We start from the raw sequence: 19,457 nt of genomic DNA on the forward strand, positions 1-19,457 counted from the left end.
TTCTACTGTCTGCAGGCAATGTATTTTCAGAACCAAATTATATGTGGGGCAGTTATGCAATTGTTTTTGCACTTATTAATATTGTTGTTTTGCATGTTTATTAGAGATTAAGCATACTGCTTTTTAAGTAACCACATCCTCAGAAATGTAAGCCAAAATGAACTGTAAACTTTTTAAATGCTAATAACCACTATCAGTTGGAATCTGCATAGAGATTTGGATACAATCTGCAAAACCTTTGAGAGGATAGACATATGTTATAGGTTGTCAATAATAAAAATTAAAGTGTTATTAAATGAAACACCATATTCATTTGTTGAATAAGGAAGCCATTAAATTTCATTTGTAGATTCTGTGCAACAATAGTTTGACACCCTTCTTTGCTAAATTTCTTCAACTAAGGACCTGGCTACGTGCTGTTACATGAAGCTGTTGGGGGGGGGCGAGGGCAGGGATGGCGAGGGAGAAACCTTGTTGGCAAGTCATTTCTGAGCCACCAGTAGGGGAATGAAGCCACTAATTTTAACTGCTGACCTCATTAACATGCTGCCCCTCCCTCTTGTTCCTGACAGAAAGTGGGCAGACAGCGATTGTAAGGCTCTGGGCAGCCAAGGGTCACTCACTTGGACTCCAGTTAGTGTGGGCATAGGGGTGATATGGGCATTCTACAAGAGGAAGGGGAATAGAGTTCAGGCCAGGGAGGCCTAAACTTTTTGTGTGAGACTTGCTCCTCATGCCACCCCCCACCCCCCCCTCCCCCCCACCCCGAACTACAAAAGGCAAGTAAAACCTTATGTTCAAAGGCTTCTTTAGTTTTGAATCCTATTCTGAAAGACTTCACCTGGAAGAAAAGTTGGCAGGACCTTAATATTTAATGAAGCACTATGCCAGATTTAGGCCGGCAGCTTAGCCACTTGTTCAGAAATGCCAATAAGGATCAGAATGGCCACAGCCCTCCAAGATATCCGCACTCATCTAATTCTGGCTTCTGTGAGCATCCCCAATTTTAATTGCTCCACCATTGGTGACCATGCCTAAGCTGTGGAACTCCAGTCCTATACCTCTGCAGCTCTTTACCTTTCTTTAAGATGCTGCTTAAAACCTAACTCATTAACCAAGCTTTGGCTACCTGCCCTAATATCGCTTTATGTGGCTCGGTGTCAAATCTTGCTTTATAACGTTCCTGTGAAGTGCCTTGGAAGATTTTATTACATAAAAGGCACTATATAAATACAATTTACTGTTAAGACCTCTACATCATACCCAAGTGCTTATTAACATTTGGTGTAAAAGAGAACGACATTCTACTGCATGACTATGAAAGGCATACCAGCATCAAAAATAAAATGCAAAAAATGTTGTGCGTTTGGCTAGATAAGTAAATTGCACATTGCCTGTCTGGCAAAGTGGACTAGAACACAGTCCTCTCACCCTGCAAAGAATGATGTTTCAAAGCTTACATGCAATGAGGTTTGCCTGTCCAAACCCAATTCTTAATAGACATAGGCCTGCAACACAAAGCTACCCAAAAATTAATGCTAAATGTTACTTAAATGTTATTCAAAGAATTCATAAAGGCAGCTGATGTAAAAAATGGGATTTGGTTTGGTGGCGTACTCAGTATGTTCTTCTGAGATTATGTATTATGTGTATTATTAAGCTGGTGTAGGTGAAACTTTACCTTACTTCTAACCTGTACTGTAATGGGTGTGGGAAATCCAGATGCAAGAAAGTTGGAGAATGTTCCAATGCTCAGCAGAGGCATCCCTCACTTTAACCAGCACTAAAGAAAACCATCATCCAATTTAAAACGTAACTAAACAGACTATTTTCTAATTTGAGACATTTCGTCAGAATATAAACCAGCTGAGATTTCAGCATTGAAATCCATTCATTCATGGAAATTCCTAAAATGTTAAAACTCAATCATTCTTGACCAAATGCACATACTCGTACTTCAACTGAGGAGGTAACGGGGCCAATTTTGCGCTGCAGTCCTTCTATCAACAAGGGTCACCAGCTCAACTCAAAAATTTAGATGTGAACTGCCCAATGTTTTCCAACTATTAATTTCATTGGTCAGAAAATTGCAGGCAGCATGGGCTTGGACTTCTGAAACATGCAGTTGGTCAACAATGATGCCTGGCAGCAGCATAGTCCATTAAAACAAGTCCCAAGATACACTATAGTTCGTAGAATAATTGCAGACACTTACATGCAAGATAATACTGGACTATTATCATTGACGTTGATGATGAACACTTTCACAACTCCAGTAATGAACAGACCGTTTGCATCCTCTACCTTCACTGACAACGAATAGCTTCTGATGATAACCGTGTGCATTAGTTAAACATTAGTTAATAATCTACATATAATAATTGCATTTTTAGCACAATACTAAAACAAACATTAAGTGCATTCCCACTTGTAGTGTTGCCTGGGGATCTAATCTGAAACCTCAGCTTTATACAATGTATCTCATTAGCTCGGATGAAGGAATAGAGAGTTATATATCCAAATTTACAGAAAGGTTTAGTAAGTTGTGTAGATGGCAGCAAGAAATTACAAAGAAACATGGGCAGCCTAAGTAAGTGGGAAAACCTATAGCAGATGGAAATCAGTGTAGAGAAATGTAAGGTCATTGACCTTGGATCCAAGAAATACAAGAATATTTTCTTAATGGTGAGAGATTAGGAACTGTAAATTAGCAAAGGGACTTGGGATCTAGATAGACAATTACTCAAAGATAGTTCACAACAACAAACATAATCAAAAAGAGTAATGAGGCCGGATTTTCAAATGACCACTGGGTCAGGACCCAGCGTGGGTGTGATTTGAAAATCACGGTCCTGGAGGTGGTCTCTGGGTCTTGATGCCTCCAGAACAGTTTGAGATTTTCAAAGTGCTGGCGGTAGGGGTGGAAATAGGAAACCCGGCTCATCCCAATTACTGAGCCAGTTTATTTAGGAGCTTTTTAAGGGGTCTGTCCTGTGGAGAATGGAATTTGTAAAGTTTTTATTGGTGAAGCCAAACAGCCTGGCGCACATTAGTGCAGAACTGCTGTGTTTACCACAGGACCAAAGAAGGCTTGTCTGTTTTTGTCTAAAAATTAATTTTGATGGGGCAACTAGCATCAGATAGGTGTCCATGGCCACTTTACTCTCTGTTTCGGCTTCTAGTCTTCTAAGGAGCTGCATGGTCTATCTGACTTTGCCACTGGCACCAGGCAGGCAACTCCCACCTCCTGTTGGCACTCGTCATTGCTAATTGGATGCCAAATTTACTTCCTGCTCAATTAGGGCATTTGAATTTAAAAATAATGTCACAAGAGAGATACAGCTGAGACATGGGCTCAGGGCCCGAAACTCATCCAAGGTACGTTTTGAACATCTGGTCCATTGAATATTGCCCTTTATCTTTAAGCATGCAGCTTCAAATAAAGGGGCAAACATATTTTATCAGCTCTGTGACTTTCCCTAAGTATAAAGAATTATAGTAAGCAGGTCTACCATTTTGTAGCCTGTTGTAAAAGTTCAAAAAATTCCCTTGTTACCTTACTTTACTTCCAGCAAAGTGCTATCTAAAGATAAGTTAACTAGACTTTTGCGTGAAACCATTCAGGCAAACATGGCTAACACCATGGTATTCCTACCAAGGTAGGATAAATAGCATTCCATTTATACAAAATAAACTAAGTGGCTACCATATCTACACATGCAAATGTATTGTAACTGACAATAATTCTCATTGTTTATCTTGGCACTTCTATTCAATAGTATATCTTTTCCTGCACATCCCTCCAAGTGCAGCAGGTTACAGAGATTGCGTGACTTCCTGTGCATTTTTCTCCCACAGCTACTCAACATAGTAATGGTTTATTCTCTATCCCAGAGAGTGCATTTGTCCGTTTTCTCACACCAAACACAGGGGGGAAACTCAATTCATGACTGGTCAATATGCTGGCAGAAAGACAGCATAAGAGTTGCAAATTTTGCATTGTGACCTACAGCACCCGAACTTCTCCAAATGCCACATTTCAGGTGAGACCCTTCATCAGAATTCAGTTCTGATGAAGAATTAAACTTGGAAAATGAACTCATCAGGCAGGATTTTGGATTTTGGATCAGAACCCCGATTTTGGAGTCAAATAAGGATCAACTGACAGTGATTTTCTCAGAATTGACCAATTAGTGGTCAGAGGGTGCATTCACCATCCAATTAAGGATGGTGGGCAGGCTCTTGAATTTGAAGGGCCAATAGGAGGAAAAATAGCCCAGGCCAGAATGCTGCCGCCAAACTGGCATGCTGGCTGGGGGTGCAAAATTTCTCAGCCGCCCTCCTCTGTACTTGCCCCAAATGGGAGTAAAAATTCTACCCATTGTTTCTCTACATTGAAACTGACTAACCTGCTGAGTGTTTTCTGCATTTCTTCTTTTTGTTTCAGGTTTACATGTACAATATTTTGTCTTTTAGGAAACAATGAACTCCCATTTAACTATAACCTATTACACATTAGGTTGGGTGGAATGGACATCAGAAATTTGTCCTTTTTGATCTGTGTTTAAATTTGCTTTATTAAAATCGAGATATTATTTATTTTTCTCCGTGTTCATCTTTGTAGAAACAAAACAAACTTGATTCAAATTGTTGGGTCAGTTCAAGACTGAACCGAACAAATTGATCTTGGAGACAGGTCATAAATAATGATGTTATTGACCTAAAGTCAAATAGCAAACAGGTAAAAGCTTGACTCATTTTCAATGATATGAATTTTAATTCTTAAATAAATGAAGAAAGGTATACAAAAATAGAGAAATCAGAATGGAAATAACTCTAGCCTATGCACTAAGAATTTGGGTGTGACCCTTTGTGTTTGACACTAAGCTCACCCATTTCTGCAATCCTTGTTGATATCTCTGAGGTTTTAGAACGTAACAGTTCTGTCACATTATCCCATGAAACCATATAAAGTAATATAATTTAAATAGATATTTAATATATTACGCCCACCACCACACTGTTTTGCTGGGAAGCTCAACTGACAGCAGGAGGTCAGTAAATGGATTCTCAGCTTAACTTTCTTGGTAGTCCTCTCCTCTTTTGAGACAGAGGATTGTGGTTCAAGACCCACTCCAGGGACTTGAGCACATAATCTGGGCTGATACTTCAGTGCAGTATCAGGAAAGTGCTGCACTGTCAGAGGTCACAGCTTTTGGAGATACCATTAAACTAAGGTCCCATTCAGTTCAGTTGGGTGTAAGATTGTGCAGTACTATTTGGAAACCAAGCAGAGAATTGTCCTTTATCCTGGACCAACATTCCCTTCTCTGTCAAAATCAAATTAAATGACTATACATCTCACTTAGTGTTTGTGGAGCCATGCTGAATTAAAATTGTCTGGTATATTTGCCTGACAACAGTAACTGCTTTTCAAAAGTAAATAATTGGTTTTGAAGCACTGTGGGATGTCCTGAACAGGATATGATAAGATGCTTATGAATATAAATCTCTCATTTTTTCCTCTTTAGAAAAACGAATCAAAGTAAATCATGCTAAATCATCCTCAGTTTACCTCTTTGTTGCATTTTCATAATCAAGTGTATTTGCTACATATATGGAACCAGTAGCATCTATCTGAAAGTCTGTGGTGCCTGATAGCGAGTACTATTGAAAAACAAAATCCATTAAAACTTCCGAAAGAAAGGAATTCTGAAATACATTCATTAAATTTCTTAAGTAAAACTAAATCCGAATACATCTTAATGTTTCTAATGCATAAATTCATTATTATTTATTTTTGTTATACACAAGACTCTGAAGGTTCATTGCTAAAATGCTAACCTGTAAATGTTCACTGTGTATGGGATGAAATGTTGTAATTTTATCAAAGGAAATAAGAAAAAATACAAAATATGATATTTCATTATGTGCTCAGTCTGACAACTCAAACTATCCACAGGAAGAATTTTCCTTCTTACTTCGCTGCAAATAAGACAAGTGACAGGTATTTTTACTCAGTGACATAAATTAAACTTGACAACATTTATTAATGAACAAAAGCTATGTCGAATATGAGATTGTTAAGTACCCATTCTTTATTCGCATTATAGGGCCAGGCCAGAGTGTCTCTCTGAACACTTAGTTCTGGACATATCTAGCTAGTTTAGAATCTACCAACCACTTTGAAACAAAATCTAATGTAAAACATCCCTTTAATCCAGTATTATTGATGGAAATTTGTAATTTTATCTGCAGTGTTTTATTTCCCTGGAGATCAATTTGCTGTTACCATAAGCATAAGCTCAGTAATATGAAAGCAGTGTTTTCCTTTGCCCACTATCAAGATAATGAACACATCAGAACATTTACTTAGTGCATCTCTTCCGCACAGTTTGGCATGCACTACCTACAAGAGGGGAAGTGAGGGACAGGACAGAAGATGGAGGAAAGTGGAGAGGAGGGGTTAATAGATGTGTAGTTATAATTCAAAGTAATTGACACAATGGACTTAAAGAGCAATAATCTGCAACAATCTTCATTATTAAGAAGTTTACAAAAGAATAAAATGTCCTGCCTTTTACCTGGCATATTGCGCAGTGTATTAAATAGGATTCAGAATGCTACACATGCCATTCAGAACTTTATCTAATTTACATAGAATTGGAAAGAAATGTGAGAGATGAGAAATAAGGCAGAAATGTGGATGGGGATGGGAGAGGGAATTGGAGGTGATTAGGAGGGAAGGGAACAGAGGCAGATGAGAGATGGGGAAGAAGAGAGGGGAGGGACAACAAGGGAGTGGACATTACAGGAGAGGGAAGGAGTATAGAGGGGATGGCTTGAGGAGAGGCACAGAGAGGAAAATAAGATGCAAGTGAGGAGTTAGGGACATGGGAAAGCAGAAGATTGTCTTGGAGGGAGCTCAGTGCAAATCCTTAGTGAAGAGACATCTCTGTGGTATGTAGCTGTTCCTCAGTAGTGAGTGGGGTTTTTATTCTTGTCTCAGTAGATGGGCTGTCAGTGTTAGCCTTGTTCTTCAATGGAGGGAGGGAGCTCAGTATTCGCTGGGAGGTATATGTGTTGTCCTTCCTGCATGGAACCTTTGTGCTCCAGTGGGGTTGAGCCAGATTAACCTTTAGCTAGGGGTGGGAAATGGGGGGAAATGTCAACATTCTTCCTTCAACACGAGGGCAGCATCTGATTTCAGTTTAGCATCTGGTTTTCATTTTTGATCTCTTCTCATGCTTTCATGTCTCCAGTTGTTCTTTCCCAATCTTTGCTAAAATGTTCTTACTTCTGGACCTTCAGTTGAACTTTCCCCTGCTAGAAAGTGCAGGGGTTGATTTGTTTCCTAATGGAGTTTGCTCAGTTCTACCTTTCCATTCCTGACAACCACTATCCTTCCCAAACCTTTACTTGCATGCTCTATTCTTAATACATGTGCTTTACAGGACTTTATTTCTATGGGTCATATTTAGCCATGGCTGCAGTTGACAACCAGTGCCTTTTATCTTGTGTGTTACCCTCATTCCCTATTTATGTTCTGGGGCTATATATTTTACTGTTTTTTTCTGAGTTCTTTATGCTCCTTAAATAACTTATATATTTTTTTCCTGTTGCAAGAATCCAAAAGTGAGGTTGTATTTATTCCTATTGGCAGCACCATCATGCAACATGGGATAAAATTAGGACACAGCACCATCTACAGAGGTAGTGCCCTCAGAATCTTGAGACTGGTTATCATTTTAATATTTATTGGACAAGCAATTAAATAAGGGAAAACCTGTGTAAAAACAATTACCGTTAGGTCAAAATCTAAAAATGGCTTCCATAAACATCACAATCTAACACAAGGTGAAATACTCAACATTTCTTTGCAAAATATTCTTGATATCAAGGGTTTGCCGCGGTTAGATATTTTCTTTGCTAATCTTGTACTAGTTTGCATCATTATCCAAGTCATAGCTTTTTTTAAAACAAATTATCTTGATTCCATGTTTATGTTACTTGATCAGCTGCCTAATTTTAGAACTATAAAGGGTTAGGCTAAGCTGCGGACAGTCTTTCAAACTTATTTTGTCCCTGAATCAGGAAGGAGGGGTGTAATTGCTAAATGATGGGACTGTTTGCTGGAATGTATTAGCCCGCCACTTTACCTCTGGGAACCTTGGCTTGAATCGAGCCTGGTCAGCTGTCCAGAAATTCTTCTCTTTATGCTCAATGTGAAGGTCCCAAAAGAAATAGCTTTGGATGGTTTCAGCCTGTTTCCTGGCAAACAGAGGTTCATAGCACAAAGCTATTCTGAATGTCGCAATAATTCAGTGCCTCATTCGAACAGGAATAGGTGAGGTGGTTGGTGAAATTGTAACATTGGTGCAATAGGAAATTTGCTTCTTTTGGTTGGAGATAAGCCACTACAACAGGGATCTGCGAGGCTGACACTTCCTTAATAATAATAAAAACAAAAAAACTGCGGATGCTGGAAATCCAAAACAAAAACAAAAACAGAATTACCTGGAAAAACTCAGCAGGTCTGGCAGCATCGGCGGAGAAGAAAAGAGTTGACGTTTCGAGTCCTCATGACCCTTCGACAGAACTTGAGTTCAAGTCCGAGAAAGAGTTGAAATATAAGCTGGTTTAAGGTGTGTGTGTGGGGGACGGATAGAGAGAGAGAGAGAGAGAGGTGGAGGGGGGTGGTGTGGTTGTAGGGACAAACAAGCAGTGATAGAAGCAGATCATTAAAAAACACCCCCACTAGAGCTATACCTTGAGTGCCCTACCATCCATTCTTAATTAGCACATTCGTTTAGATAATATCACCAACTTTAACTTTAACACCTATGTTCTTTTGTACTATTGTTGTTGACATCTTTTGATGACCTGCTTCTATCACTGCTTGTTTGTCCCTACAACCACACCACCCCCCTCCACCTCTCTCTCTCTCTCTCTCTCTCCGCCCCCCACACACACACCTTAAACCAGCTTATATTTCAACTCTTTTTTGGACTCGAACTCAAGTTCTGTCGAAGGGTCATGAGGACTCGAAACGTCAACTCTTTTCTTCTCCGCCGATGCTGCCAGACCTGCTGAGTTTTTCCAGGTAATTCTGTTTTTGTTTTTGTTTTGACACTTCCTTAACTTGGGAAAGCTCCTCAGTGCTCGCAGCCATCACCTTGAAACATTTTATTAATGAACAATATGCTGACTTACCTTTAACACATCATTTTTGTCTGGATCCTTTGCTGCAACTTTATATATTACAGTATTGACAGCAGTATTTTCTGCAATATAAACTTCAGCACCTGCAAAATAGATAGTTTCAAAGCTCAGAAACACACAGTCCTCCCTTTTTAATAACACGGGGAAGATATTTTCTGTGTGACAAAATCATAAATAGGTTCTTTACAAAATATGTTAACCATTTCCATACTGTTAATGCATGGAAACAATCCTCCTAAACTGTCAGTTATGGCTTCCTAGTTTGTAAAAGGTAGCTGGAAATTACCCTGTGAGATAATAAAAGGCAAATGCTTAATGCGCTTGCATTTGGTTTTTGAAATGAATGTGTGAGGCATTGAAAAGGGGGAGTTGATCAATATCCAGATTTTCCAGAAACTGTTTTGGTTACTGCACTGAGAACTGCTTAATGTGGAGTTATTTTGTTACTTTGGTCTCAAAAATTATTTCTGATTTCAAATGAACTATGTTATGTAATATTTATGTAATTGACTAAAATAAAATTGTTTATAATTTTCCCCATTCCTCATTTCCACTATCAAGTCCTACACTGCTATACATTATTCTCAAGCCGAGTTAATGGGCAGGTGAACTGCTCCCAGCCACCACCAACACCACTTTGTAAACCGTTGCTAGGAGGCATACAAAAGCCACCTGGTGTAAATCATTGTCCTGTGTGGGTGTTACGTGGCTTCCACTTGATAATTTGCCTAATAACCTGACTGAGATACTTTTATTGTCTTAATGCTTTTCTGTTAAGTACTTTACAGGGTTAATTTTGCAAATTTATGATCATGGTATGAAACATTGATGAGTGGATGGTTTACAGGATCAGATACCATTATAACCCACTCTCTGGCCTGCAATTCCATTTAGCAAATGCCCCACTCAAAGACCAACAACATTGCCCCTTACATATACGTTCAGGCATTTTCGGTGAAATCTTTTACAACACTCATTTAATTTTTGTTTTCTTTAGATAGGGCAACATTTTCCCCCCGTCAGGGGGATGTGCAGGAGCGGGCGTGGTTGGACGGATTCCCGATCGGCGCACCCAATTGGGGACGCGCCGCCATTTTATGTGGGCAGGCCAATTAAGGTCCGCCAATTGTGACATGCACCAGGACGTGCTGTGCGCTCCCTGCGCAGGCTGGGGGGATTCCCTGAGCCAGGAGTGTGCTCTTTCGCGTGTGCACGTGAAAGAGCACACAGATGGCAAAGTGATGCCTCAGGGAGATCAGCTCAAACTTGACACTTTAAGTAATGATGAGCAAAAAATTTTACTGCCATGTCCCCTCATGGGACACTGTCACATGAGGTGGGACATGTCCATAACTTTTATTTTAACACACTCTGAAATTTCAAAATCCCTCATGAAACCCCATCCCACCCGTGGATGAGGTTTCATGCTTTTTCTGAAGCCCACCAGTGCTCCCAGCCTGCCCGCCAACCTTAAGGTTGTACGGGCAGGTCCATTAATGGTTTTAACTAGTTTTTTAATGGCTTTAATAGGCCATTGACAGGTTGGCGGGCGTGCAGCTGAGTCAGCTGTGCGCCTGCCAACCTGGGAATGTAAATGACGTGGGGTGATGCCGGGACGCACGCCTGACGCTACCCCGCGTCATTTTATGCCCCGCCCCCACTCGCCAAACAGAAGATTCTGCCCATAATGTAAATAAAGAGTGCAGCAAATCACTGCACATAAATTCATCTTGGCATCACTGGGCCTCTTGAGCCAGTTTTATTGGCGGCATCCTTGTTTTAGCAAAATGATAAATAGCTGATTTAATTGGTGTTACCTTTTCATTAATGTTCAAGTATTTCTGTTAGGTAAGGGCATTAAGGGATATAGAGCAAAGTCATGATGTGATGAAATGGAGGAACAGGCTTCAGGGAATAAATGGCCTACTCTTGTTCTTATGTTCTTATACTTAAATTACATTAAAAATCTTTATGAGAAAATTCATTCAAATGTGAGACAATTGTGAAGATTTGACTGAAGATTATTTTTAAACGGTTCCAATTTTGAATTGCTTTAGCTTTTCCTTCAAATAACTTTTGTGTGTATGTATAGTGCAGATATTACGTAAGCTTGAGTTCTGCTCTCACGCAGAAGTATTAAGTCCCGCTTTGAACACAACCCCGACATTCATCTTTCACATTTGTGTCAAAGAAAACAATTCTGAAGGACAATTTCTTTTGGTCATTATTTGTAGCAAAATCAAAAATGGAAGCATAAGAATGACTTGTTATTTCACTGTAATTAGCAAATACAGGAAAAATAGAATCTCAGGCAGACCTGCGCAATCAATTTTTATACAAATCAACCTGTAGGAAACAGAGCTGGAGCCTCTCAATCAGCTGCAGTGGGGGACCTTTGAGTTCCCTTGGCAACTACTATAATTATCACAAATTTTAGGAGTGGAAAATTTGAAATGGCTAGTGAATTAAACAGAGCTGGAATGAAAACGCAGGTTTTGGACTCAAATTAAGTAAACTACAGTAATGTTATGTTTTTAAATAGCATGGAGTCTAAGGATTAATACATCAATAGCGAGTGGAACATTTTTTGTTCCAAAATACCATTTTGGGTTCATATATAAATTAAGTTCCTACAACAAAATATCTGGCTTGAATTTGCAGAAAAGTAATCTTGCATCTGCAGTACATGTCATTAATGTGGCAAGGAAATTCCAGGAATTGATGATGTGAGTCGTTTATGCCATTACCAACTCTGCAACATAATTTCCTGGGACTTGTACACTGATTCAGAGACCCTTGCCAACAAATTGAACAACTCATTATCATAACTCCGTCCCATTAAAATCAAATGGCAAGATTGAATTTACAGGAATTACATTCCTGTGATCACCACAGCCACTTAGACCACCATTGCAGAATGGTGCTGTAGGACTCCGAATCAGTATTCAATCGCTCAGCAGGTTGCCTGAGGGTTAAACTTGTTCTAGGAACTTAATTGGAATCTTAAACCTCAATTGAGCAATAGAATAAGCATTTTGATAGCCAGACAGGATCTGGTTTTCTGCCAACGAAGATCATTTTTATGGTAATATTTATTGAACTCATGCTAATGTGACTCATTGGATTGCAACTGGTAAAGAAATGTAGCCAGGGATTGCACACAGTTCAGGAGATAACCCTCTACATATGAGTTCCTTCTTAATGTGATTTATATATTGATACAATCTCATCAATCAAATTAATCCAGACTGACTGTTTGGTCCATACAGACAGCAGCTCATCCCCATGTTATCGGATCAGAGCCATTGCTCCTAAACACATCCCTGTTAAATAACCTGCTGTTTCATTCTGTGTCAGGCCACGATATCTTTGAATGTTTATCAGACACTAGTCATTTTATTCTTACCGGCTGCACTGTATTTTAACTACTTGTGGCGTAAATTCACCTTCGGAGTATTGGGGAACACAATTTCATTTAATTTATGGTGCTTTTCACTGACACCACCATTGCAGTGAATTCCAAACCATTGTAACATATATCTTCTTAAACTGGACACCTTTGTTGGTTGGATAGATTTGCCAGAAATACTTAGAAATAAATATATACCTTGCTTAGCCAAAGTTCCCAGAAAGATGGGTGGCTCATTTACATCAAGGATCTTTATTATGATGGTCTGAGAAGCAGAGCTGCCTTTCTCATCTGTTACAAGCAGTTGAAGTGTGTAGCGTGGAATGCTTTCAAAATCCAACTTTGGACTGCTGGTTGTTACTAGCTATTAAAAAGCAAAAGCATATCAAGTAAATCAATATTTAAACCTGCAAATTAAAACTCTGACCCGACTCTGCGGCCCCAACCGGGGAGCAAAAATCCAGGCCTCAGTGCCAGTTTTACTACTCTCTGACCATCAATCCCAATTCCTCCATTCTCTGACCGTCAATCCTAATTCCTCCATTTTCTGACCGTCAATCCCAATTCCTCCATTTTCTGACCATCAATCCCAATTCCTCCATTTTCTGACCATCAATCCCAATTCCTCCATTCTCTGACCGTCAATCCCAGTTCTTCCATTCTCTGACCGTCAATATCAATTCCTCCATTCTCTGACCATCAATCCCAATTCCTCCATTCTCTGACCGTCAATCCCAATTCTTCCATTCTCTGACCGTCAATCTCAATTCTTCCATTCTCTGACCTTCAGGCCGGAATATTTCCATCCTGAATCAAATGGGAATGGAGGCATGACTGCAAACAAATAGGCTCCCAAGCATTGCAGCCAGAAACCCACCTCTGTTTCCACCCTCTGCCATTTTCCAGGTCTGCCTAATTAGGTGGCAGACCCAACTCCAGGCCATTTAAGGATATCAGGACCTCAAAACCACACACCACAGTAGCTTGAAGACCAGTACAGAAATGTGAATCAGACTCAGGTCCTAACTCCAAATTCCAAGCTCCCAAGGGAAAGTTAGACTCCCAGTCTCAGTTTGCTTACTCTCCGGTTGTCAGTGCCAGTCTGTATACTCTCTGATGCTTGATCCCAATTCCTCCACTATATGACCCACAGGAAGAGATTTTAACTTCTCAAATTTTCAGATTACCGGAAGTTGTGGAGGGCCTGGTGGCGCACAGAAAACCCAGAGATCGGGGTTCCCCTGTAGTTTTAACTCCACAATGTTTGCCTGACAACACTGAGAGGTTCCCCACCCAGAAATAAGCCTGATTGATAGGCTTGGCTTCTGGTCAGGCAGGAAATGCTGGAGAAGAGGCCACATGACCAAGTAGGTCTGAGCATCAACCCGGGGGTTGGGGGGGTGGTGGGTGGTGATAGGGGGTACCCTCCTAGGCAATGGGCTTCCTCTTGCTGATCTCAGAGCACGGAGGTCCTATTCTTCATCCTACATGATCAGATTCCAGGCTGGATGGGGGATGCCTGTGTTGTGTACTGTAGAATTTCATTACAAGATTCAGACAGCTTTGGTGCGGCTCCCTGAGGACTGAGCCTCACTTCGCTGAAGCTGGGCTATAGCGGTGGGCTAGGGAAGTCAGTGAATTGAATTAGCTTTTGCTTCAATTTTTATTTATCATTTATATATCTTGCTGTGTATTGTATAAAGTCATAATATTGCATGGAAAATTTAGTTATAAGTTATTCATAGCAGTGATATTTTTGTTGAATCAGAGTAATTAGTTGGTGCTTCCCATTGCGGTCAATACTATGGAACGTCAAAGAAATAGTTATTGTTTAAACATTCCTGATCCTTAACTATTTCTATACTTCTGTGTTTATTGAGTTTTAAGCTATGTTATTTTCCTCAATATAAAACAGAAAGTCAAGCATCTTATTTGAACTGTGGTGATGCTAATACACCAATGAAGGAAAATGTAACAACATGGGAAAACTGCAGTCAAAGCCATGTGATTCCATCTCCAGCAATATGTCAAACCAGAGATGACAAGCATAAACAACCTGCGTATCAGACTGAGACTCAGCAAATACAAACCAGACTGAGTGAGAAAAAGGAGAACAAGACTGAGAGTGAATAAACGGAAAACCAGACTGAAACTGAACAAACTGCAAAGGGGAATGAGACTGAACAAACTGAGAACAAGACTGAGATTGAACAAACTGACAAACAGGCTGCAAGTGAACAAACTGACAGCAAGACTGAGAGTGAACAGACTGACAAACAGGCTGCAAGTGAACAAACTGACAGCGAGACTGAGTGTGAACAAACTGAGAAACAGACCGAGAGTGAACAAACTGAGAAGAGACTGAGAGCGAATAAACTGAGAAACAGACGGAGAGTGAAAAAACTGAGAAACAGATTGAGAGTGAAAAAACTGAGAACCAGACGGAGGTTGAACAAACTGAGAACCAGACTGAGAGTGAACAAACTAAGAATCAGACTGAGAGCAAACAAACTGAGAACCAGACTGAGAGTGAACCAACAGAGAACCAGACCAAGAGTGAACAAAATGAGAAACAGACCGAGAGACAACAAACTGAGAAACAGACTGAGAATGAACAAACTGAGAACCAGGCCGAGAGTGAACAAACTGAGAACCAGGTGGAGAGAGTACAAACTGAAATTCAGACCGAGAGTGAACAAACTGAGAACCAGGTGGAGAGAGTACAAACTGAAATTCAGACCGAGAGTGAACAAACTGAGGGCCAGACTGAAGACTGAACAAACTGAGAACCAGGCTGAGACTGAACAAACTGAGAACCAGACCGAGAGTGAACAATCTGAGAACCAGACCGAGAGTGAACAAACTGAGAACCAGACCGAGAGTGAACAAACTGAGAACCAGACCGAGAGTGAACAAACTGAGAACCAGACCGAGAGTGAACAAACTGAGAACCAGACCGAGAGTGAACAAACTAAGAACCAGACCGAGAGTGAACAAACTGAGAACCAGACCAAGAGTGAACAAACTGAGAACCAGACCGAGAGTGAACAAACTGAGAACCAGACCGAGAGTGAACAAACTGAGAACCAGACCGAGAGTGAACAAACTGAGAACCAGACCGAGAGTGAACAAACTGAGAACCAGACCGAGAGTGAACAAACTGAGAACCAGACCGAGAGTGAACAAACTGAGAACCAGACCGAGAGTGAACAAACTGAGAACCAGACCGAGAGTGAACAAACTGAGAACCAGACCGAGAGTGAACAAACTGAGAACCAGACCGAGAGTGAACAAACTGAGAACCAGACCGAGAGTGAACAAACTGAGAACCAGACCGAGAGTGAACAAACTGAGAACCAGGCTGAGAGTGAACAATCTGAGAATCAAACTGAAGCTGAACGAACTGAGAACCAGTCTGAGGATGAACAAACTGAGAACCAGACCTAGAGTGAACAAATTGGGAACCAGGCCAAGAGTGAACAAATTGAGAACCAGGCTATGATTGAATATACTGAGAACCAGACTGAGAGTGAGCAAACTGAGAACCAGACCGAATGAAACAACTGAGAAGCAGACTGAGAGTAAATATACTGCGAACCAGGCCTTGAGTGAACAAACTGAGAACCACACGGAGAGTGAACAAACTGAGAAGCAGACAGAGACTGAACAAACTGAGAACCACACGGAGAGTGAACAAACTGAGAAGCAGACAGAGACTGAACAAACTGAGAACCAGGCTGAGAGAAAACAAACTGAGAACCAGGCCGAGAATGAACAAACTGAGAAACAACCTGTGGCTGATCAAACTGAGAACCAGACCTAGAGTGAACAAACTGAGAACCAGATTGAGACTGAACAAACTGAAAACCAGACTGAAAGTGAACAAACTGAGAAACAGACTGAGAGTGAACAAACTGAGGACCAGACTGAGAGTGAGCAAACTGAGAACCAGACCGAATGAAACAACTGAGAAGCAGACTGAGAGTAAATATACTGCGAACCAGGCCTTGAGTGAACAAACTGAGAACCACACGGAGAGTGAACAAACTGAGAAGCAGACAGAGACTGAACAAACTGAGAACCACACGGAGAGTGAACAAACTGAGAAGCGGACAGAGACTGAACAAACTGAGAACCAGGCTGAGGGAAAACAAACTGAGAACCAGGCCGAGAATGAACAAACTGAGAAACAACCTGTGGCTGATCAAACTGAGAACCAGACCTAGAGTGAACAAACTGAGAACCAGATTGAGACTGAACAAACTGAAAACCAGACTGAAAGTGAACAAACTGAGAAACAGACTGAGAGTGAACAAACTGAGGACCAGACTGAGAGTGAACAAAATGAGAAGCAGACTGAGAGTGAATAAACGGAAAACCAGACTGAAACGGAATAAATTGAGAAGGGGAGTGAGACTGAACAAACTGAGAACCAGACTGAGGCTGAACAAACTAACAAACAATCTGACAGTAAACAAACTGAGAATCAGACTGAGAGTGAACAAATTGTGAACCAGACTGAGAGTGAACAAACTGAGAAGCAGACTGAGAGTGAACAAATGGAAAACCAGACTGAAACTGAACGAATTGTGAAGGGGAGTGAGACTGAACAAACTGACAATCAGGCTGACTGAGTGAATATACTGAGAACCAGGCTGAGAGTGAACACACTGAGAAACAGACTGTGGCTGAACAAACTGAGAACCAGACCTAGCGTGAACAAACTGAGAAACAGACTGAGAGTGAAGAAACTGAGAAACAGACTGAGAGTGAACAAACTGAGAAACAGACTGAGAGTGAAGAAACTGAGGACCAGACTGAGAGTGAACAAACTGAGAACCAGACTGAGAGTGAACAAACTGAGAACCAGACTGAGAGTGAACAAACTGTGAAGCAGACTGAGAGTGAACAAACTGAGAACCAGACTGAGAGTGAACAAACTGAGAACCAGGCCAAGAGCGAACAAACTGTGAACCAGACTGAGACTGAAGAAATTGAGAACTAGGCCGAGCATAAACAAACTGAGAACCAGGCCGAGAGTGAACAAACTGAGAACTAGACCGAGAGTGAACAAACTGAGAAATAGACCGAGAGACAAAAAACTAAGAGTCAGACTGAGAATGAACAAACTGAGAACCAGACTGAGAGTGAAGAAACTGAGACCCAGACTGAGGTTGAACAAACTGACAAGCAGACTTAGAGTGAATAAACTGAGAAACAGACCGAGAGTGAACAAACGGAGAACCAGACTGAGAGTGAACAAAGTGAGAAACAGGCCGAGAGTAACAAACTGAGAACCAGACTGAGAGTGAACAAACTGAGAAACAGATTGAGAGTGAACAAACTGAAAACCAGACTGAGAGTGAACAAACTGAGGACCAGACTGAGAGTGAACAAACTGAGAAGCAGACTGAGAGTGAACAAATGGAAAACCAGACTGAAACTGAACGAATTGAGAAGGGGAGTGAGACTGAACAAACTGACAATCAGGCTGACTGAGTGAATATACTGAGAACCAAGCTGAGAGTGAACACACTGAGAAACAGCCTGTGGCTGAACAAACTGAGAACCAGACCTAGCGTGAACAAACTGAGAAACAGACAGAGTGAAGAAACTGAGGACCAGACTGAGAGTGAACAAACTGAGAAGCAGACTGAGAGTGAATAAACGGAAAACCAGACTGAGAGTGAACAAATTGAGAAGAGGAGTGAGACTGAACTAACTGAGAACCAGACTGAGATTGAACAAACTAACAAACAATCTGACAGTAAACAAACTGAGAATCAGACTGAGAGTGAACAAATTGTGAACCAGGCTGAGAGTGAACAAACTGAGAACCAGACTGAGAGTGAACAAACTAACAAACAATCTGACAGTAAACAAACTGAGAATCAGACTGAGAGTGAACAAACTGAGAACCAGACTGAGAGTGAACAAACTGTGAAGCAGACTGAGAGTGAACAAACTGAGAACCAGACTGAGAGTGAACAAACTGAGAACCAGGCCAAGAGTGAACAAACTGTGAACCAGATTGAGACTGAAGAAATTGAGAACTAGGCCGAGCATAAACAAACTGAGAACCAGGCTGAGAGTGAACAAACTGAGAACTAGACCGAGAGTGAACAAACTGAGAAATAGACCGAGAGACAAAAAACTAAGAGTCAGACTGAGAATGAACAAACTGAGAACCAGACTGAGAGTGAAGAAACTGAGAACCAGACTGAGGTTGAACAAACTGAGAACCAGGCCAAGAGTGAACAAACTGAGAACCAGATTGAGACTGAAGAAATTGAGATTAGGCCAAGAGTAAACAAACTGAGAACCAGAACGAGAGTAAAGAAACTTTATAACCAGACTGAGTGTGAACAAACTGACAAGCAGACTGAGAGTGAATAAACTGAGAAACAGACCGAGAGTGAACAAACGGAGAACCAGACTGACAGTGAACAAAGTGAGAAACAGGCCGAGAGTAACAAACTGAGAACCAGACTGAGAGTGAACAAACTGAGAAACAGATTGAGAGTGAACAAACTGAAAACCAGGCTGAAAGTGAACAAACTGAGGACCAGACTGAGAGTGAACAAACTGAGAAGCAGACTGAGAGTGAACAAATGGAAAACCAGACTGAAACTGAACAAATTGAGAAGGGGAGTGAGACTGAACAAACTGACAATCAGGCTGACTGAGTGAATATACTGAGAACCAAGCTGAGAGTGAACAAACTTAGAACCAGACTGAGTGTGAATATCCTAAGAACCGGACTGAATGTGAACAAACTGAGAACCAGACTGAGTGAATGTACTGAGAACCAGACTGAGAGTGAACA

The 19,457-nt window shown here is 40.9% G+C and overlaps 1 protein-coding gene across 2 annotated transcripts in view; it reads right to left on the bottom strand.

Moving 5' to 3' along the window:
* Window positions 1-19,457, bottom strand: part of LOC121279680 (cadherin-related family member 3-like) — a 125,769-nt gene that overhangs the window by 65,549 nt on the left and 40,763 nt on the right. The window contains exons 4-7 of one of the 2 annotated variants that reach the window (XM_041190908.1): window positions 12,830-12,995; window positions 9,214-9,305; window positions 5,576-5,667; window positions 2,216-2,323 (exon numbers count right to left, since the gene is read on the bottom strand). In XM_041190908.1, coding sequence (XP_041046842.1) covers window positions 2,216-2,323; window positions 5,576-5,667; window positions 9,214-9,305; window positions 12,830-12,995 — 458 coding nt within the window. Of the gene's footprint in view, window positions 1-2,215; window positions 2,327-5,575; window positions 5,668-9,213; window positions 9,306-12,829; window positions 12,996-19,457 lie in introns of both variants that reach the window. The other variant, XM_041190907.1, reaches the window with a different exon arrangement.

The sequence above is a fragment of the Carcharodon carcharias genome, chromosome 7 (assembly GCF_017639515.1).
Source record: "Carcharodon carcharias isolate sCarCar2 chromosome 7, sCarCar2.pri, whole genome shotgun sequence".
Classification (NCBI taxonomy): Eukaryota; Metazoa; Chordata; class Chondrichthyes; order Lamniformes; family Lamnidae; genus Carcharodon; species Carcharodon carcharias.